We start from the raw sequence: 22,906 nt of genomic DNA on the forward strand, positions 1-22,906 counted from the left end.
GTGATGAAAATTGCAAGAAGTTTGTTTCCCGTGTTCAAGTGCAGAAGAGATTCTCAGTGTTGGACTTAGTGTAAGAGTGTAAGAAAATTCTGAAAGATCACTAAATTGTGTTATATTGTGTGATATAGGGTTGTTGCAATTTACCAGTCTTGATGATAACTGTAATATTTAAAAATTAGATATCGACATCATGTTAATAATACATATATCAGGTCATTAATCCAGTGCCTCTTATATAATTTCCATTTCTCTCAGTTCTCGCATTGTCTTCCTGGAACTATTTTCACTATCCACTGAGTGTAATTGCTCTTTTTGAACAATTTAGCACAGTTATGGTTACAGTCTCTCTTCACCTCCCAACACTTGTATTTTGAGTGTAATTCATTTGCAGAAAAAAAGACAAAATGCATAATGAGCAAAATAAAAGATGAATTTGACTGATAGCATTTTTTTGTGTGTGCAGTGAAAATCTGATATCACACCAGCTCTAGTCATATTATATGCAGTAGATTCTCTAAAACACCATATTGATTTTAAACTGTTACTTTTTTCTTAGCGTGTTCAACTTAGGAATCCTGCAAGTACTTTAAATATTTATTTTTCACTCAAATGTTTATTCCTTTGCTCAGGTTGCTCAAAAAGTAGTATTGTGATGTAGGATATTACAGAGACTTTGATAAATATCAATAAATTTTTCCACTGTTATCATTGCATAGAAAACTTTTTGTATGCATGGTTGTGTTTTTTTCAGTTAGTTTAAATTAAATTTAAAATTAAAAAAATCACATAATATCATCTTGCTTACAGTATCACAATATATCACAATATATTAAATCGCAACTCATGTATCATGAAACGTGTTGTATAGCCATATTCTTACCAAAACACAGCCGTAGTTTGACTATCCTGCTTTGCTACATACACATACACATTTTAAGACACACACACACACACACACACAAAAATTCAGAGACATGCAGACGCAAGCACTGAGGTGTCGACAAATTCTCTACAGCCATAATCTAACAGTCTGTTTGATCTGAATATTAACTCCTGTTACATCAGACCCAGTCCATGTCAATATCATCATAAACACACACATTTACACAATTATCCACACACAAAAAACGCACACACACAGAGCAAGTTTGAGAACTTGATACCTCACTTGAACTTTTAAAATCTGTTTACACATCTCTTTTTGCTGGATGTTTTGTTGTTCATAAATGCAAGGAGTATATATTTAATTCATCCTGCAGTGTCCATGGAAATAACTGATTTAGCTAAGAGAGAGTGAGCAGCCTCTTGTATGTGGATCAGGTGTCACTGATGGGATGAAAGAGTTAGCACAGACTGTATAAAAGAGGCGGACATGGCCATCATGATGTCGCCCATTGGTTTGTGGATTACCATTTTGAAGCCTAAAGTTTGACATTTTTGGTTTTTTTTAGCCATATTTGGATGAGAGGGTGGAGCTGTGGAGGAGCGAGGGTTGAGTTGACTAAGAACAGAGGACATTGCCATGGAGGCGACTCCCTAAAGCATACCCTGTTTTATTGTCCATTTTACTGTAAACGGGATCATAATGTACAGAATAAACATGCTGTATTGAAGAAAACATAAAACTAGCAACTGAGACCATAAATTCATTTGGAAAATGTTAATTCGGGAAATAAATCAAGTGAGAAGTAGGGTTATCCTCTCATTGACTGGTATATAAGGGTTAAGGTTACAGGTTATGGGTTAAGGGTTATGAGTTAAGGATTAGTGTTTACGGACTTCTTTTTGCAACCAGTGAAGTTGCTCCGTGCTGGCCATTAGAAAGAATACAGGTTTAAGGCACTTCTGCCTTGGCTTCAATTTATGTGTTTATTGGGAACTTCCTGAACAAAGAATGGAAGTCAGGTACTGAGCACCACTTATAGGTCAGAACAGACAAGAAGTAACGGCCTCAACACAACATACAAATCTGAGATATGAAGCAGAGATTCTGAGGTCTGCCTATCAATGTATATTTTTCTCAACCATTTCCGTCTTCCCTTTTTTATCACTTATTTCCTTCAAGTAGCAAAATGTTTAGTTTCATACATCTATTAGACAACCAAAATTGGGTTTCGGTCTGTGAAACATACTGTTAAACCACAAACATAACACAGATTTGAACGTGAATTGCTTTATGAGAACAGCTGACGTAATACTGTAAACCCACGTTAAGTCATCATACATGTGAGCTGTAAGTGACAAAACAGTCTGCTCTGAACACAAGCGTCACATTAAACATGCACACTGAGTTCACACAGTGGTGTTCAAGTGGCTCAGCAGGGGTGTGACATAGCGTCATTGGAGCAGCAGTTATTGGTTAGTCAGCTTATATTTGCTTATTGAATGCAATGAAACTAACCCACTAGAAAAACACAAAGCTGGAATCAAAACAATAACATATATATTTTCCTTAACCCTGTCCAAATTTAGATTTAATAAATATATTTGCTGGTGTTTTCCACACACATACAAGAATGAATTTTCAAACAGTGCTTTCAGTTTTAATTGCCAGGACCAAATGTATCCCCGTCTCAGCTGAATGACAAGTAGTAAATTGCGAGAGAGCAACCGCTTGGCCAATCAATGCAAAGTGCAATGATTCGCTCACACACTCAGCAAAGCAGCCCTGAGCTTTAGTATCCTTCCTGCTACATGCTGCAAAAACACTTAAGTTTCTGACCCATTTTTGTTTTCAAGTGGTCATAAAAATGTCATTGTGCCTCTTTAATTATAAATGTACATTATTTATGGAAATGCAGATCATGCATTCTTTAATGTGCCCATGTGGCTTTTAGGGTCCTCTTCTAGCAGAAAAAAAGTAGAAAGTAAAAAAATATACTTTTAACCAGCAGATTGCTGTCTGACAATGACAGTGAATTGTGATGTTTTTGATTCAGAGTGGCTGAACAAACAGCAGATAAGTGTGTAATAAATCCTTACTGACTGTCCTCTGATCTCCTAACACCACACAGCTTCCCAGAAACCTCTGAACTAAAACACGGTTGACAACGCCGCTGGCAATAAGCCTGCAAAATCTGAAGGATGTCCCTGTCTGTGTGTGTTTGTGTGTGTGTGTCTGAACCATTACTGTGGACTACAGAATCTAATTAACCCTGAGTAATTCAATCATACCCGAGGTACACACAGTCATGTACTCACACACACACACACACACACACACACACACACACACACACACACACACACACACACACACACACACACAAACACAAACACAAACACACACACAGATCTGGAACCTGCAGTATCTCCTGAGTTTTCCAATTTTTCTCCCTATTTTTCATTTCCTTGTTTACCTCTCTGCACACATTCTCCGCCTCTCACCACTGTCAAAAACCAGCCTTCAACACCCAGATCTCAGCTCTGATTTCCCCCCAGAGCATCCATTAACCTGACACATTGATGCTCAAAAGACACTAACAACTACACTGTACTGAAATGGCTCAAAGCTACACACATCTGAAATCACTGACATACAGAAGTAACATCATCACTCTTGTTTTTTTACATACTGATGTTCTGGAAAATAGCTTTAATGGGTTTGTTTTGTTGACAGTGATCATTTGGATGTGCCCAAGTGTTAAATGCAGACAGCAAGGCTTTGCACTTCATATGGAACCACAAATGCCTCCAATCTCAGGATCAAAATGCCCTTTTGCAGAGAATTCCACGTCTTGCTTTAACCTTTAAAATATCTTTGCCGACCCCAGTACATTTACTAATCTCAGCTCGAATCCATTACAAATGGATGGATTCGACTTCAATTTGTGTTTGTCTCACTGGTCAACACCATAGAGGGATCACACATCAACATCAGCAGATACTGTACGAACTTTCATCACATCTAACTGTCCCTGTCAACACACATCGCCTCAATGCAGCATTATGGGATTAAGAGGAAGAGAAACAGATAGAGTGGGAGGGAGACACCAAGACAGAATGAAAAGGAAACAGATTGACTGTGATTGAGCTTAGATGAACTGCAGCAAAACCACATCTGATACAGAGGAATAAAGACTAACAGTGAAAGTTTATTAATCAGATGCAGGAAAAGACAGAAACAAAAACAGTATAGAGCTGCTGTTTTTGTTTGTGATCTATAGGCAGTGTTACAGCTACGATATTACTGAGTCCTGAGGAGAAAGACAAAGGCTGTGGCTGCAGCTCTGATCATCCTCAGCTTTAACACCAAAGCTAGTGTTGAGAAGTCAGAGCTGCAGACTTTGTCGCCCTTTTTTCAAGTCTTGAAAACCAAATCCAGCATCTCAGCAGAAGTATGCGAAAAAAGAGAACAAAAAAGACCAATGCTTCTGCATCACTGATAATCTTGCGCTGCAAAAGTCGCTAGACCAAAGACAGCATAGGAGCCAGCATGTTAATGCTGCACCACTGGTCATCAGTGAGATATCAGTGTCACCACATCATCTGTCCTTTTCAGTCCAACATTACTGTCACAATCACTCCCCAAAACACTTCCTAAACTAAAGGCAGTGATGCCAGGGTGTTAGTAGAGGCAGGATGTGAACAAGTAAATCAGTTCCGCTCTTCCAACTCTCGCTCAGCTGTACTCACGTGCTGCTGGCAGACAGGCAGGCTCAACAACGTCCGCACGATATGATGCCGGCACGGTGCTTTCGGATGAGTGTCAGTGCGTGTGAGAATTGAATTTTTTGCTGCTTACAGTCCTGGGATGTGAATGAGATGAAAAAAAAAGAGAGAGAGCAGATGTGTGTGTGTGTCTGTGTGTGTGAAAAAGAGAGAGATAATGATGAAGATCTAATGCCAGCTCCAGCATGTGAGCAAGCCAGGGCAGAAAGATGAGTGTGTGTGAAGACAAGTGTGTGTAGGTATGCAGCAGTGTGTGGCACACAGAGGATGTGAGTGAAATCAGTGTTGCTCAGCTGCCACAGAAACAACAGATGCTAACTCTCTCTCTCTACTACACTTCTCTCTTTCTCTATCTCTCGTTCGCTGGTTGCGTTCTTTTTGCTCCTCCCCCTCTCTGACAGCAGCTTGCTGTAGGGCGGAGACACACACACATGCATGCACACACACTCACCAACAGACACACGCACTGTTTCCTCAGGTCACTCATGCAGGAAGTTGAGTCGATGCCAGGCTCTCCTGCCCTACTTTGGCCTGGGAATTGGTCTGCACGCCACACACACACACACACACACACACACACACACACACACACACACACACACACACACACACACACACACACACACACACACACACACACACACACACACACACACACGGTAAAGCTTGACCAAGCATTTTGAATATTGATTTTTGGGAGGCTTAATTAAAAGCTCAATTCATTTTCCTTGAATGGATTTTCCCTTCATTTATTTGAAAAGAGCAACACCAAAAAAAGACCATAGCATCTGCCTTCATATGTATAAGGACTCTTTCTGCTCTGCATGATTTATGTCTGTCTGTGTCTCCATCTGTCTCTTACTCTCACTCCATCTCCACTTTCAGTCTCTATTTTTTAAGACTTGAAGATTTTTTCTCTGTCTGACATTTGATTTTCTCTTTTCCAGGGTTATAAGAAAACTTAAATATATATGTGTGTGTGTCTGTTTTAAAAAGTGACTTTTTATCACGTCAATGTCAGCAGTCCACAATTCCATCAAACAAACACTCCTGCTTAAGCTGCCTCTTTCTCTGGATGTCAAACTCCCCAACAGAGATGCCGCAACGCACCGATATCACCACATATGAAGTTCGCCTGATCAGCATCTAACCGTCTCTGTCAACACACATCACCTCAGTGCAGCATTATCAGATTAAGGAGACACAGAGAGAAGGAGAGAGATGGAGAAAGAAAACAAGACATAATGGAGAGAGAGACAGGGAGGAGGAGGAGAGGATACGGAGAGGAAGAGGTGGGGGAGGGGTGGTGACAGAGACTAATGGCTCAGGGGCTCATATTCCCTCTTTCCTTCATTTACCTCTCCTCTCCTCTCCCCAGAGGAGCATTGTTCCTCCATTCAGCAGCTGGCAGAGACCTTCTCTGCATTGTGCAGCTTCAGTGCTATCCAACAGAGTACCGCTGGACACGGGCATCTTTAGGGTTGTGTGCATTGCAGCACTCTTTCCCTTTTGGATCACCCTTTCTAATATTGAATCAGAGCTCTATTTGTAGAATCATGCATGTACCGTAGATTATTAAATCCCCATTATCTACCTTCCTGCAGGATAGAGAATAACTTTTGTGTTTTATTAAACGTTATTATTGCTCCAACATTTGAACTTTGTATTGCTTATGCAACATTTAAAGGTACAGTGTGGATTATTTTACCACTGGTAGCGCTGTGGGGCCATTTTTTAAATGACATTTACTACGCACATTGTAACTGCCATTATTCCACTGATGGACAGGTGGTGGCAGCAACTTGCAGACAAGCGTAGCAATGTGGGTTTGCAGATGTTTTAGGAGCAAGGAAACATTTATCAGGCCTCAAGGAAACATACAATGTATTTTGGTGAGCAACACTAGCTTTGTTTGCAAAAAAACTCTACAGGGCACCTTTAACTTTAGCTGCATAATTTTTTATTTCTTTTCATTTTTCCTGTGTGAATCCTTTTACTTCTGCAGCTGCAAAAATCTAATTCCTCCAAGGGGATGAATACAGTCTAATTATCTACACTTCAGAGGCATTATATGGGCTATACTTAGATTTTAATCATTTAGTGGATGTACATATCAGACTACGAGAGATGAGATGTATTGAAAGGAGCATGCGAGTTGTTAAAACCTTCTTTTCAGACGTTCTACTCATGTTTGCACACATATACCTCTTATATCGAATCAAATGAAAGCAACAAATCCTCCATCTAGTAAATCTGTTTTTAAAGCATACCAGAATCGATCCAATGAGGCTCTGGCTCTAAAAATAGCATTGCTGGAGGAGGCTCATCTATAATTGATATGATACAGTACAGTAATCTATACTGGTATTGATTACCGGATCAGATTACGGAACAGATGAGAGGAGAGACCAGGAAAGGGGGTAAAAAAGAAGAGAGATGTCTTATACTAATGTACAGACTTTAAGTTTAAATGTCAAGACTGACAAATGTGTTTCATCTCTGGCAGCGAATAAAAGCCCCAGCATGACAGTGACGCGGCCTCACGCTGCAAATCTCATATCAGTCATCTTCCCATTACAAGTGACGCCTCCAAACCCCCAAACCACATTGTGTGAGTGGTGAGTCAGGCCATTACTGAAAACACCAGTAACACTGGGGAGGAGAGAAGGCACTGACAGGTGGAGAGGAAGGAGAGGGACAAAGGAGAGGAAGGAAAGAGTGCAGAGAGGAAAGAACTGAGCGATAAAGTGATGTAGGAAAAGAGAAGAGAGCAGCCTACTGTATGTATTCAGCAGATAATGTTCCCACAACTTTGTGTCGGAAAGCTCGGATATAGAGCTGCTGTTAATCTTCTGCTTAACAACTGGTGCACCACCACCACTACCACCATACACACACACACACACACATACACACACACACACACACACACACACACACACACACACACACACACACACACACACACACACACAGTGTAATAAGCAGGCTAACAAAAGTGAAGATAATCCTCCCTGCATCACCTCAGTATTACTGCTGACAGACACCGCCTCTGTGTGTGTGTCGTGTGTGTGTACAGTATGCGTGTGACACACAAGTGTGTGTCTGTGACTGTGTAATCCTGGTGACTAATACTGCTGTCAACCTGCAGGCATTACCAGTCCCACATCAGGAAACTTTACGGCACGGGAGGAGGCCATGTTCAATGGTCAATACTGCGGCATTTTTGTTGTTTAATGAACATCCAGATATGTTCCTGATCAGCTGTATTAGCTATTTAAGAACTGGGAAGTGAAGCAGCAACACTTTCAGACAACATGGCAGGTGTTTATTCAGAAAAATACTGTTGGGTTTAAATATTACAGTGGTTTTACTAATTCAGTTTTAACATATCCTTTTGATGATTATTCTTCAATATACTGTTGACTTTGTTCATTTATGTGTGGATTTATCTTGTTAAAAAAAAAAATTGTTGTTTCAGAGTGTGCAGTTTTTCATACAAGAAACAACACAATCTTTCTTTTACACGATAAGTTTTAGGTCATTAGCAAAACTACACTCGCAGAGGTTTACTCAAGGGCTTAAGTTTTGTTTTAACATTCAGGGGGGACACATGAAACAAGGGATTTTGGGATTCTCTGCCAAAGATTCAGCACCTAATTCCTGCAATTATGGTGAATTGTTAGGCACAACTGTGAGGTGTAAATGTCTTTACTTTTGTCAAACAAAAGTCCTCTATTACTTCCATGTTTTTTGGACAAATGCACATGCGCTAAATATTGAGGGGGAAATATCCCCTGCATCCCCCCAAAAATCAATACCTATGGTTGCTGCTACAGCCTCAGTGGGTCTGGTATGACCAGTAAGAGTAATGTTAGCTAACTTTAGATGTTTATTGCTATGTAACTGATATTTTATTGTTTTAAACATCAACCCTAAATTGCAGTATTTTTCTTATTTTGCACAATGAATGAATATTAAATAAATTGAAAAGCTCCATCTGCTGCATCATGATAAGAGTATGCATAATAAAAATGTATTTGTTGTGTAGTTTGTCCACGACGAAAGAAGAAATTTGATGATCACTAAAATTAGGTGGGGGATATAAAGTAGATCTACTAACATCAAATGCCAAATGAGTTGTTTTATATTGGCACAATGGATATCAGAAAAAAAATCCAATATAGTGCATAGCTGTTATGTGTTTCAGCTCTGTCAGGTGACCTAATAACCTAATGTCAGGAGATTAATTTTGCCTGCTTAAATGGAGAAAAAAAGTTGTATGATTTTGACCTCTTTTGTGGCTCCAAACGGAGCTTTGTGAAATCTTACAAAATTTGGGGAGTCTGTAAGACTACAAGTTTGAAAATGAAAACAACCTGCAGTTAGAAAGATGTGAGCTTAGCAGGCCTATGTAGCCTGCTCCTCATCTCTGCTGCAGGCTATAGGCTCCAGGCTATATTAATCACTACCAGCAAAGCCCACCCAAATACTTGAGTGAACTGTCAGCAGTTGGGTTACATTGTGGATAATTTTTGTGCCAGCTTTTGACAAGGAAAAAAATGTGTAGAATAAAGAAAATGGTGATAACTCTTGTTATATTAAAACTGTCTGATAATTTTATTGAAGCATAAAGACAAATCAGTGGAGTATTCTGAGTATTTTGTGCTAATGTTTTAAAGTTTCCCTGTCCTGTCATATGCTCTATTATCGTCTCCCTGGAAAGAGAAAAGAAATTAATTTTCTCCACTTATACCTCTTTAGCCAAATGCTGCTCTTACATCAGAGAACATGATAATCAATGAATGAATATTTATAGAGTCAAGTTAATAAGATAATATCCAAGTATGTTTTTTAAAATTGTCTGAAGATAATTTTTGACAAATCTTTCTCTGCCAATCTAATTTGCTCATAAATTGCTCCCAATTCTCTGCAATGCAATCTAAGTGCAGTTTAATTTGCACCAAATAATATCTTATTAATCCTACAGATGGAGATTTTGGGAGAAAATCTCTAACACAGCCTGTCTGGCGGTATGCATATGCATTTGGGGACCAACACATTTTGGAGCCACAGGTCTGATATATAAGACTGGCTTTAAATAGCCTGAAACGTGATGGGGGATGTCGGCAGAACTAATGCAGCATGAAGAGTTTTCTCAGACAAACACTCTCCATCTGCTGTACTTGAAATAAACACAGATCTATATCTGCTGCATCAGCTTAAATCAACCGTGTCTCTGCCCAAGCAAGTACACACACACACACACACACACACACACACACACACACACACACACACACACACACACACACACACACACACACACACACAGCAGTGTTGTGCTTGGGTACACCAGGTACCATATTTAATATAAATAACAGGAGGAGACCTACACACACACAGTGACAGAGATACTTTTCCTCTCCTGGTGGAGGTCATTATGAGTTCCTCTCTCATTGGCAGGAAGTGTGTGTGTGAAACAGAGGGAGCACTGCTGGTTACCGCATGCTATCGCCACAGGAATGGGACAAACATGGACCTCAGATGGACACACACACACACCCATAGTGCTGACCAAAGCCCAGCGTGGACAGAAGGTTGGATATAAAGTTCATTCAACAGTCACAAATAAGAGTCACGACACGGACAGACAGACACACAGAGATCTTTGACTGACCTATCCATTCTTGAGGGTCAGCATGTGAGCAAAAATGCTCCATTGCACCTAGTTTCTTGCCTGTTGAGCAGGAAAAGCCTTAACCTTTAAAACCAGGCTACAGCACAGTCGGCTCTTAGTGAGGCCAGCTGGACCACCTTTGATACCTACTGAGCGTTGTCACTGGAAGATGCCCAATATAACACCAAACTATGCCAAAAAAGAGCTGGACCGAGCCAAACCAACAGACCATCGAACCATTCTGATTCTCTGATCTGTTGACTATCTGCAGGATTTTAAAAGACAGTTTTTAAAAATGTTTTCAATAAACACCAAAATCTTGAGAATACATGAAGAGTAGCCCTAAAATGTAGCTCTGAAATAGGCCAATTCTTGATGAATATGTTCTAACAGAGCAGTCTGGACCATATTGTACATATAATAGCAGAGAAATGGATTTCAGAGTTAACAAACTCACACTCAACTTGAGAGTTATTTAATGTAACAGCACCGAGGATTTTGATAATGAGAAATAGCAGGCCTTGCAGAAGCGTATAAAAAATAAATCAAAAAGACATGGCTTGAATGTGTGCATATTTTTCAATTGTACTTTGTTACAATGATGGCAGAGAATATCAAAAGAACACAAGTTCCTATTGTTGGACAAAATATATAAATTCAAGCACTTTCCAAGTTGGTGTTATTTCCTGCTCATCTAATACTGATGCTTGGTCAGTGGCCCTCAGCGTCAGACACTGACATACTGAGGCATCACTAGCAGCGACATGAGATGACCCGGGCTGCAGCAGTTCTTGGCGCTCTGTGGAACTACTGTGGTATAGCTTCATATTTTGATGTGTAGGGCCACTGACCTCAGTATTTGACAAGCTGTGAGTTAGAGTGTGTTTCATGGATTTCAAGGACTTGTGGGAACCCTATAAATAACTTTTTTACAATCTTTCACAGCAAACATATCTGTTCTGTATCTCAAATGTCCTGTGTTTTTTATTTGATATTGATAATATTGTTGGGAAACTGTTCTACATAACTTGTTTCCATGCAGCCCATCAATCCATGCATATTGTTAGTGTTCTTTAATGGTGTATAGTAGCATTCCTGCAAAAGTCTGCTCCTTAACTAACTTACAAACATGAAAACAAATCTTATCCTGCACCTTTGCTTGTTGAATGAGCAACAAAACAAATAGTCACAAGGGAAAAATTAGATTGTTTTGTCAGTTTGCAAACTAGATAGCTAATTAGCTGCAGCATATTCACCAGCATATAAGTTCGGTTTTATGCTATGCTTTATCCTGACTCTCCAGAATCACTAACAACATGCTGTCTACCATGACTTGTTGTGACTACAGTGCAAGTATGTTTACTTTGTCTCTTGTTTTCCTGCCAGAGGTAAGCCTACTAGCTGTTGTCAATCAAACACAGACACACTGATGACACAAGGAGCATTTCTGATATTTCCCCAAGGACCTTCCTTCTTTTCTATATCAACAACACATTAACAAAATACATTGAGAAGAAAAATGGATGACTATATGTGATGTTAGATGAAGAGTTTGATACTAAAAGATTTCTAGTGTAGTATTCCTTATGAGCTTAGGGCGCTGTCCATGGTGCTGATCTGACTTTACACTAGAGTGGACACAAGCCAACTCCTATGAAATGAAGTGATGTTCTTGCTGGTATTTCTGCCAAAGTAGTCACCAGGTACAACCAAACACCAGATTAACAATATGCCACCATAATGAACGTAAGCTTTCCTCTGAGTTTTATAATAGTGTGTCAAGTGTTTGGAGTCCATTTTCAGATGTCTGTGTAGCTTATAATCTTCTCATTTTTGTGGTTACACTTAAACCTAAGACTAAAGTGAATTCCAAAATGTTTAATAACTCAACGATACCTGAGTTGTACTTGATGAATCAAAATACATTCCTGGTGATCAGTGCCAAAACATATCTCATGTATGTGAAAATGAATGCAACTAAAAATTATTCTAAACATTGCACTATATTTTAAAGTTCCGACTTTGATGTTACTGTTTATAATAGCAACAAGCTTTCATGAAACAGCTGCAGCTGTTATGTCTAATAGAGCAGAGAAAATGTCAAAATGTCAGGTTGTAATGGGAAATCAATATACTGTACCTACTGTACCAAGCCTGATTATGGCCATAGTCATGCTTGTGTGATCTAGGCCCCCCACTGGTGCATTCTTCTTTTTTGCAGCATTAGTTTAACTTCTACAACCTCAAACTTCATTGTGGTCTTTATTTAAACATACTTCTTCTGTTGTAATTAGAATTAGATGCATACATTATGCTTGTACAAGGTTTTAGCATTCATAATCCATACATTATGGTTTCCTGCATGATGTATGGCTTATATCTCTATGCTATTTCCATAAGCTTCCCGTACCCGTTTGCATTCTGCAGCTGCTGGGAACTTCATTATGTTCTGGCAGCCTTCTATATCTTAATGAATTTTGCCCCCTTTCCATATGAACAGAGCTATCAGCTATTTGCATCCACATCCAGGAAGACCTTCCTCCGAATGCATTTACCTAAACTGTAATTACTCTGTACCATTTCTAGGCCACATCCTGGCTTAAACTGCAATTTTTTACTCCCAAATATTCTAGCTCTCCTCAATTTCTCTAAAATTAAAGTGTTCATGTTGATGCTGACACTCTCAATTCTCAAATTCAGGAGTGAAATCCAAACTGTTGACTTGTTGTTGACGATTTATTTATCGTAGGAGTCTGTTCTCTTTTATGTGACATCCAGATCCTTAATTTCAAGCTAATGATGTAAAAAAAAAAACACAAGCTGGTCAACTGATGTGTTTTTAACCTTTAAAACAAGCCTGAAACTCATCAAACGGCCTCCAAAGATCAGAGTCCATACATTAACTATATGCAGGGTATCTGCAGGATTTCACAATGCCAAACTATGCTACCTAGAATTTTAATGAACCTGATGAATAAATACAACATCTAGAATTACTAAACATATGCAGGAGAACTAAATCATTTTCTAGGGCTAGAAGTTATGCTGCATTCAAATGGAGTTGTGAGGAGTCCATATGAACAACCCTCTCCAGTGGTATTCACAACCTCGTAAAAGGAAATTTTTGGAGAGTTCCAAGTTCACAATTTTGTGTGCACGACATCCCATGTCATAAAAACAACTTCATGAGTTCCATTTGATTGCTGAATTAGATTCATTTAATGAGTTTAAATTAATTTCTCCTAAGACCTTTACAGGACTTGTGATCCTGTGTGTTACGCTCTAGTCTGCCAATAGAAACATGTTCCTGGAACCTCTCTGAGTGAATAATACATGGCTGATAACCAGAAAGGGGCCAGGGGACCTGAAGCCATGTAAGCGTGTAAGTGTGTGCGCATTTGTGTAGGTATTATTGCCAGCTCCCCAACCATGACAGAATCCTATTAGATGAGCCAATCAGCAGTTATAACCTGGTTTCCTTGGTTACAGCCCTCTCAGTCACTCCCAGCAGACAAATATCAAGGCTGGTGCTAGTTGGCAAATCTCACTCTGCCCCTCAGTGTGTTTGTACGTGTGTGTGTGTGTGTGTGTGTGTGTGTGTGTGTGTGTGTGTGTGATTGTGTAGGTTGCACATAGTACATTTACCAAACCGTAGTGTATATATAAAGTATATAAATAAAATAACACCTTGTGTACCATAGTGTGTCATCACTGCATCACATCTTAAATGAGTATTTATGATGGCTTCATTATTTAGTTCTATGTCCACAAACAGTGCATTTTGTTAACAAATTTTAAACATAGACACATTTTATTAACTTTTGGGCTTTCCTGCAGAGTGGCGAGCTGTAACGGTGTGTGGCAACAGTGCACTGATTGCTGTGTCTACAGTAACCGCCAGATATTAAACAGAAAGAAGAAGGAGATGAAGCGGAGGCCATAACATCATCATTAAAGAGTGACTTCAAGGAACACTTCATCCACCAAATGATCATTTGTATATTAATTACTCACTCTGTATTTCTTTGAAAATGCAAAGAAAACTTTTTCTTGCATGCCTTCATGGTTGATGGAGAATCAAAAAATGTTGAACATTCTTAAAAAACTGGAGCAAATAGGGGCCTCTTGCAACAACAGTAAGACTACATCAAAACACCATATAACAAACTCACACTCAACTTGTACAGTATAAATCAAGTCTCATTTATCCAGTCAAAGGCTCAGTGTTTCCCAAACAGACGTGATTTTGCTAAAACCCTACTGTTTACGACACTTGCACGCAAGAGTGATGCACCTGAACTCTGCTCAATGGAACACGTGTTTGGGATGTACTGTGTATATGACTAGATAAACAAGAATTGGATTATACTGCATGCACTGAGTGACAGTTTGTGAACAGATGCTTTGATATAGTTTTGCTGTTATTAAATGTGGCCTGATTTACTCCAGTTAATTAATAATGTTTGCCATTTTGGGGTTCTTTGTTGACCGTGGAGGCATTTGCTAGAAAAAGAATGTTTTCTTTACAAATTCATCATAACATAGAGTGAGTAACTGATATACAAATAACCATTTTTTGAGGTAAAGTATTCCTTTAACACAAGACTGTTTCTCTACCCTCTCTGTTTAAAGCTTCAGGCCTTTTTCATCTCTAACAAAACTCAGCTTCACTAATTGGTGTGATCATAAATGTGCTCTGTGGCACCTGTAACCACGCCCGAAAGCAATGGTAAAGGGTCCTGAAGTACACCTGTACATCACGTCTGCAAGGTGAGAAGTTAAACCACTGGAGGTCAGCAAAAACAAGATTTTCAGGGGGAATTAATTTGCTCTTTGATTGAAAAATATATCTTCTGTTCTGTAGCAAATGCTATTTAGATTTTCCTTTGCATTAATCTGTACATGAGCTGGATGCTAATGTTCTGTGTACATCTGCAGTACTCACCCTCAGGTCTGTACTGCGCTACTATGGTAACGGTCTGTCCTGCATTCTTCAGAGCTGCTGCTGCCTGCTCATGTGTTGCACTGGACAGATCCACACCGTTCACCTACACACACACACACAAACACACAGAAAATTAGAGCCCATTCCTTGGATCAATAGTAATAAATGTAAAGTGAGATGAGCACACCATTAAGAACACTATATGTCTTGGTGGGTCAATAACTCACAGGTGACCAGTCATATGTATCTAGTATGTGTGTACTTTGTGAAGGCTTGTTTTATGCATAAAATCATTCAATGTCAGTGCTTTCATCATAATACACTCAAAGTCATTCTGCAGGGATTAACGGTGCCTCTCCAGTCTGAGGACTAAATCCCGTTTGAATCCTGTCTGAAGAAAATTAAAGTCATATTTCACTTTCATCAAACAAAAATACAGCTTTAACACACACACACACACACACACACACACACACACACACACACACACACACACACAAACACACACACACACACACATACCCATCATCATCACCCTTCAGTGGTGACTGACTGGTAATGTGCATGGAAAATAATACCAGTTACAGAAAATGGCTCTTGTAATTCAGATAGCTGTGTAAAAGAATGCAAAACTGCATTGTATTAAGTTAAAAAATATTCAAGTCTAGAGAAAATTTCAGTTATTCTGACTCGTGTGACTCCACATCAATAATGTACAGAAGAAAATTCAGAAAGTGGAGGATCAGAGGGAAAATAAACAAACAGGATGTCACTCTTAACAGCAATAACGGTATAATTTGAGAATTTAATAGTAGTGTTTAATAACAGTGCTTGTGTTATATATTTATGTTTACTGTTAGTAAGAGGTCTTTGCTCATACCGACAGGATGCGGTCTCCCTTTCGTAGCTCTCCACAGAGATCAGCTGGACCTCCAGCGAGAATGAAGGAGATGAAGATTCCCTCTCCATCCTCCCCTCCTACAATGTTAAAACCGAGACCTGTTGACCCTCGCTGGAGAACCACCCGCCTGGGTTCCCTGAAGGAAACACAAATGAAACACACACACACACACACACGCACACGCACACGCACACACACACACACACACACACACACACACACAAGGTTTGAGTGAAAGTGTATGGCACACATTAGTTAAGTTTAAGCAGTAAGTTTAAGTTTAGCATAATTTAAGTTTTTGTACTAATCAGTTTTACAGGAATGTTAATTTAGGATGACATTTGATCAATCAGTTGTTATTAAGACAGCACCTGTTGCTTTTATGATCTTTAGTTCAAGTTTAGCTGTGTTTTGTTGTAACATGTGAACAAGTGAGGCAAGGAGAAGAGCATTTCTATTACAACATGCCCATGAATTAAACATGAAAATATTGCAGCTGGATTTAGAAGTAACTACGGAGTTTATATTCTAATGGTTTCAGAATGTTTAATGTTGACAATGTAAACTTTGGATTATTCCCCACAATGACCAGCAGATGTCAGTACTGCACTGTTTCAGTTTTGTTGCACCAGCAGATTTTCCTCAACACACACTTCTCACTCTGTTTGTACATAGTTTGATTCTTTCGCAAATCAGCAAAACCTGAATGTCTTCTGACATCAGGTGCAAACATGAAAGAAATCCAAGTCAACACAGTTCAAAATATGCAAAAACACATTTAAGACAAAAATGAAGGAATGTCCATCTATTTGTGAGGCAACCACTGGAACATCAAGTCACCCTTATTTCATAAACACTATCATGTTTGATGCAAAAAAAGAACTGATTATCTGTTAGTCAGTTATGGAGGTACTTTTAAATAATACATACACTGTTCATGTGTAAAATTTGCATATAATCCCTGTGTAGCCTCTCTGACTAAAATCAATGAACAATGAACAAATGTGAAACCACTGGATAAGTATCCAGATGTGATGGATCCACTTTAAAAACTGTTTCTCTGTTATTAAAATTCTGTGTTTCAGCTCTTAGTTACGTTCATTAAGGTGTGCAAGCGGCATTTTAATACCACAACAATCCCCGGCCTCATGCTACCTTACATAAAAATGGTCCCCGTGAGTTCTGTGCAGTATGGTACAGCATACAGATATTAAATTTGACAATATGAGAGCAGAGATAGTCAGTTTCAACAAATAAACCCAATATAAGCTTTTTGTGCTGAGATTGAGAAAAAGCTGAATCAGTGCATCCCTCGTTCTACAGTACAAATGAATAAATGATCACACCTTTCACCTGAAATCTCCTGCTTAGAGAGAAAGCAGATATTCTTGAAACTGTGGTGGACATTTATCAAAACCCATAATCCTTCCTTTGCACAAGAAACTAATCAGAAAGAGAAAGAGATGAACGAGAGAATAAGGGAGAGAAAAGAGAGAATAAAAGAAGGGCAGGCATCAAAAATGACCATTCTGCAGTCGATCTGAGGCTTATCAGATTTATTATAATCAAAGCGCACTGATTGGCCCGGAGGGGTATGACGGAACGAGTCATATTCTGGTAACCACGGTGACGCCAGTTGAGTGACGAGGGTTGTGATAGGCTGTAATCCGTCCATTAAAATGGATTAAAGACAGTAGAGCAGCACTGAGAGAGTATCTGCATGTGTGTGTGTGTGAGTGTGTGCGTGTGTGTGTACATATGTGACCTGAGTTTACACGGCAGACAAAATGTGCGCCACCATCTGCCCTTTGCAGCCAAACACACACACACTCAAACACGCACACATGCAGCAGCAGAGTAAGCAGGCAGGGACAGAGGTCACTTAGTGTATTTATAGGCTCTTTAGGGACTCTGTTTCACAAGCTGGGGTTGTGGACCTCTTTGAGGGCCACTTAAGACCTTAGAGGGGGACATGAGACAAGCAGTGATGGAAAGAAGAAAGAGGAAGATGAAGACAAGACTGATGTTTGACCCTGCAACAGCTGGATTTACATTCACTTTGTAGCAAGTAAAGCTCATAGGCAGCTACTTAACTTGATATATGTTGATGAATTAAGATTTTTCTTTAGCTGACAATCTTCACAATAAGATGAGATGGACGAAATTTGCGTTTCTATACAAACACTGATGTGATTCTGACCAAATCAGCCTACAAACCTGCATAACACATAGCTGCTGTTATCGCATGTAAATCTCCATTAGAGTTGGATCTGCTGTAGTTGATACATTCTAATATTTTTACATGCATAAAGGAATACATCCAGCTGATGTATGAGCAGGCAAGCTCAGAGGAAAATGGACGACCCATCACACATCCTCCACGCAGAAGACGCAGAAGACCAGCTCTTGCCCTCTGGCAGACGATAGAGTTCCCCACTGCAAACTCAGCCGTTTTAAAAACTCATTTGTTCCTACCTCTATCAAACTTTTAAACAATGCTGCTTACGGCTGCAGGGATTGTGCAATAGTTCCATGATGTTTTAACAATGGTGTATTTGCAGTGTGTTTTTTGTGTCATGTATGTGCAATATTTTGCTTGTGCAGTTTGGATAATGTGCAATTTATTGGTGTGATCTGGTACAGCTAGTGCTGTTTTCTTTATATGTGGTTATTTTATTGTAAGCTAGAAGACATTTATGGGTCCAGCATCAGAGTTCAAGACAAATTTCCCTACAGGGACAATAAAGTTGATTTTATCATATTGTTTCATATCGTGTCATATCATATTGTATTGTATAGTATATTAGTTTTTGCAGGGTTAACCATTTTATATTTATGATATTTACTGTTAATTGTGTACATTTGGTTTGCACCTTCTTGATGTTTTTTTTTGTTTTGTTTTTTTTTAGATTTTTTAAATTATTATTATTTACCTTTACCCGCTTAGTCATTATATCCCTTTCACTCATGATTATCTCTGTTAAAAATCTTATTGTATAAATATTTTGTGGAAGCATCAATAGTCAATTCTGCAACATCGTCACAATATTCATATTGAGGTATTTGGTCAAAAATATTGTGATATTCAATTGTCTCCATGTCGCCCAGCCTTATTATATATATGTAGGTCAACCTTACAAATTTGGAAAGCATGTGTATAATAAATAAACAAAACAAAACAAAACAAAACAAAACAAAACAAAAAAAACAGTTCTATGATGAATGTATAATGAATGTATATATGGTTATGCAGCATGTTTAATTTGGAATCACTGGTCACTCTGGGAGAGATTTTACAGAAAAATGTTTCCAGTCCAAGTTTGAGCCTTTAATGTCCCATAGGGATGCAGGTGTTTGTGTGTGAGGTCTCACCTGGGGACATCGTCGTCTCCGGTCATGGCCCTGGGCAGAGGTGAGTATCTGGGTGTGGTCAGAGGGGCGGGGCTTACGGACTGGCTGCCACTCATGTAGGGGCTTATATGGTTGTCTTGATGTGGGGAGTACGCTGGAGGGACAAAACAGATTTTTTCTTGTTTTACTAGATTGTCACATATAAAATATGATTTTACTGAAGCATTTTTGAAGGTTGTGTACTTTCAGTATGGTGTGAAATATCATCACCTGATTAAATACTGCATTACCACTCTGACATTTACTGTCTAATAAACCACAGCTTGAAAAACTTTAAATAATTAGTCAAAACTGTTGATGTACTGTTTATAGTAAGATGTGCTGCAGATATGTTGAGAGGTGATGGTGTGATATATGCTGTTGGGTAATGTGTTAGATTCAGAGCGGTGATAAATGACATGTTGTTTGATAATGTGCTGATTTGGAGAGGTGACAAGTGGCTATAATCCAGCAGGCCAAATTTACCCAGTCTGATTATCAGACTGTTATATAACACATTTAAAGCCATCTGGTTGATGTCAGCAGTATATCTAAAAACACCAAAACACACAATATTTCAAACCAACTTCAAACACTTTAAAAATACTGGAAGTATTTGGTGTAATATAAGGGACACTGTAGTACACGTAGACTACAATCAGGGTTATTTTGTGGATTTTTTTTTTTCTCACATGTTTAAAGGTGACAAATGATAGTTAATTTAGGTTGATACTTGTATTTTGGCTTTTTACTAAAACATGCTGAATGCCTTAAGGTTAAAAAAACAATTTATTTTCCTCATACTGTTTGTGCTGGAACAGCCCCCTTCCCAAAAAGGCCCAGTCTGCTCTGACTGGTCAGTGTTTCTGGGTCCTCTGTATCTCAGTGTCTCTGCACCGTCATTGCATCTCAGAATGACTTGAACAGAGAAAAGCGGCACTTTCTCCCATTAATAAAAATCATCAAAAAAAGCTGTTACAACGGGGCATGTTCCAGCAGGAATCTGATCCAAAATCAGGGAGAAAGTGACAACATCAGCAACCAAGATAATATTTTTGCTAATGTTAGAATGTGGGTACATGTAGCAGCATACTTGTAGCTGGGGAAGGACTGTGTATAGCAGCACTTTCTCTCGATACAAATTGCCAATAAAAGCTGCTAAACACAAACTGATGTTCCAGTATGAATATGATCAGAGAGAGGGAGAAATAAAAAAACATAAAAACATCTGCAACAAAGATTACATGTTTCCCTGACTTTAGCATGTAGCTACATGTAGCAGTGTAGGCTGGTAATGTAAACACTTGCAATAGCCGTTTAGTGGAGATGACCTTATAAACAAATCCATCATAAACTGCTGTCAGGCTGTTAAGAATGTAGAAAAAAAATGGGAAATGGAATAATCAGAACGATCTGAAGCCTAAAGTTTTTGCACACAAGGGCTACTTTTACATACATTTACCTCATTATTTAATATGAACATCTGACATTATAACATTGTCTCCAAAATAAGGAGAAACATAACAGGCCTCCTTTAAGATATCACTGTAAGCTCTACTACTCTGTTCACAACATCCACAAGTCTTCTTTTCAGTAATTTTAGGGCTTTCATGTTTATAGCATGACTCTATACATGAGAACAAGACATCAATCCATTGTGACATTCAGCCCTAATGTGGAACTGTATTGCACTTAAATGTATAAACCATTTCACTTAGAGTATAAATGCATATATAACAAATATCTAACAGTTAGGGAAATGTTGAGAAGTCAAGGTCTGCACCTTTTACCCTCACTGCAATGCTGATGGCTTCCAACAATACTATTCTGAAAGAGTTTAAGCTGAGCTTTGTGAGGCAAGTCCAGTTCAGCCGTGACTGGGCTGCTCCTCACTGACAATGACACGGCCATTTCAAAGTAAAGCCCTTTACTTGTACCTTAACTTTCCTTTTCCTGGTCTTTTTTCTTTCTCAAGCACTTTGCCACTTATATCTTGTCTCGAGACACATAAATATGTCTTTGTTAATTTTTATCAGCTACTGAACATGTTGCCTTGCTTGTTTGCTTGTAGTGATACACGTCTGGGAATTTAAGCTTAGTGTGATGTTGCAGTTCTGCTAAAAGTCTGCAAAAAAAAAAGCCTAACAGCAGATGGGTGCTTTCTTATAAACCCACCCAGGAGCAAAAATCTCCACCAACAGCTCTGTTCCTCGCTGTTCTTTATATTTCGACACCATCTGGCCTTAAAGTGCTTCAGCCTCTTGGCTGCAGTGATGTGTGCCACATTCAGCAGAGCAGCGTCTCACTGCAAGTTGTATCTGATGCTGTGAGTGAAAGTCAACACAGTCAGAGGGTTGCTGGATCCCTAAAACCCTTTTTATGAAAGGTACAACTGTTGCATCATGGGTACATCTTGTACTGAGAGGTGTATGTGCACTTACAGTTTGTGACGTCAGGAGGAGGGAAGTTGTCATTGATAAAAAGGGAGGTGTGTTTGGCCACACGAAGATAAACGACGTCAGGCGTGGACTTCAAGGCGGCCACTGCCTCCTCATGACTCACCTCCTCCAAACAGGAGGCGTTTACCTGGACACATGAAAATACAAAGTATTGCCATGTACACGTGTACATTAAAACACAGACAACATTAGGCACCTATAAGACTGCAGCAAAAACATACAGTATGGATGCTATCATACAGTTTCTATGGACTGGACATGTATCCAGAAATATATTACTTGATGTTAACTTAATGGAGTGGAAGCTCTAATTATGTTGTATTTATTTTTATGCTGAGTGGGTCTGCTGCCGTATTAAATCAGCCTTAAGAGGCTTGGAAGTAGAACAGAAGAGTAACAATCTGATAAGATCACACTCGTGTGCACTGTCCCTCTGAAATACATCTAATTTAGTCTTATATAACATATAACATAGCCAGCAGGTAATATGTAAGAATCTAATATAGGGAGGTAATGGAGATGAATAGCCTTGTTTTTGCTCGCTTCTCAATTTTAATTTAGGAAAAGCACGAGTCACCCTACATTTGGTCACGTTACTGTGGACTAATAACATTTTTGGTTTTATTGAGGGCAAATTGTTCCATATTATGAGTTACCAAAGAAAATACAGTATATGAAATGTAAATTCAATAAAAACAGTTCATAGCCTGCAGCATTTGGTGCTATTAGGGATATTATTTACCTGTATATGACTGATAAATGTGAATTACAAGTCTAATCTGAAAATTGTCCAAAACACTTCTTATGTATTGCACTTCATTTAATTTTTTTCTTAAAGGGGCAGTTAACCCTAAAGTTAA

The 22,906-nt window shown here is 38.9% G+C and overlaps 1 protein-coding gene across 6 annotated transcripts in view; it reads right to left on the reverse strand.

Annotated features, from left to right (window-relative positions):
- Nucleotides 1-22,906, reverse strand: part of LOC121964149 (discs large homolog 1-like protein) — a 136,744-nt gene that overhangs the window by 28,349 nt on the left and 85,489 nt on the right. For all 6 annotated transcript variants that reach the window (XM_088077502.1, XM_042514371.2, XM_042514381.2 and 3 more), the window contains 4 exons: nucleotides 22,029-22,173; nucleotides 19,570-19,702; nucleotides 16,177-16,333; nucleotides 15,297-15,399 (listed from right to left, as the gene is read on the reverse strand). In XM_088077502.1, coding sequence (XP_087933628.1) covers nucleotides 15,297-15,399; nucleotides 16,177-16,333; nucleotides 19,570-19,702; nucleotides 22,029-22,173 — 538 coding nt within the window. The remainder of the gene's footprint in view (nucleotides 1-15,296; nucleotides 15,400-16,176; nucleotides 16,334-19,569; nucleotides 19,703-22,028; nucleotides 22,174-22,906) is intronic.

Source organism: Plectropomus leopardus, chromosome 5, assembly GCF_026936395.1.
Source record: "Plectropomus leopardus strain MGB_pleo_1.0 chromosome 5, ASM2693639v1, whole genome shotgun sequence".
Classification (NCBI taxonomy): Eukaryota; Metazoa; Chordata; class Actinopteri; order Perciformes; family Serranidae; genus Plectropomus; species Plectropomus leopardus.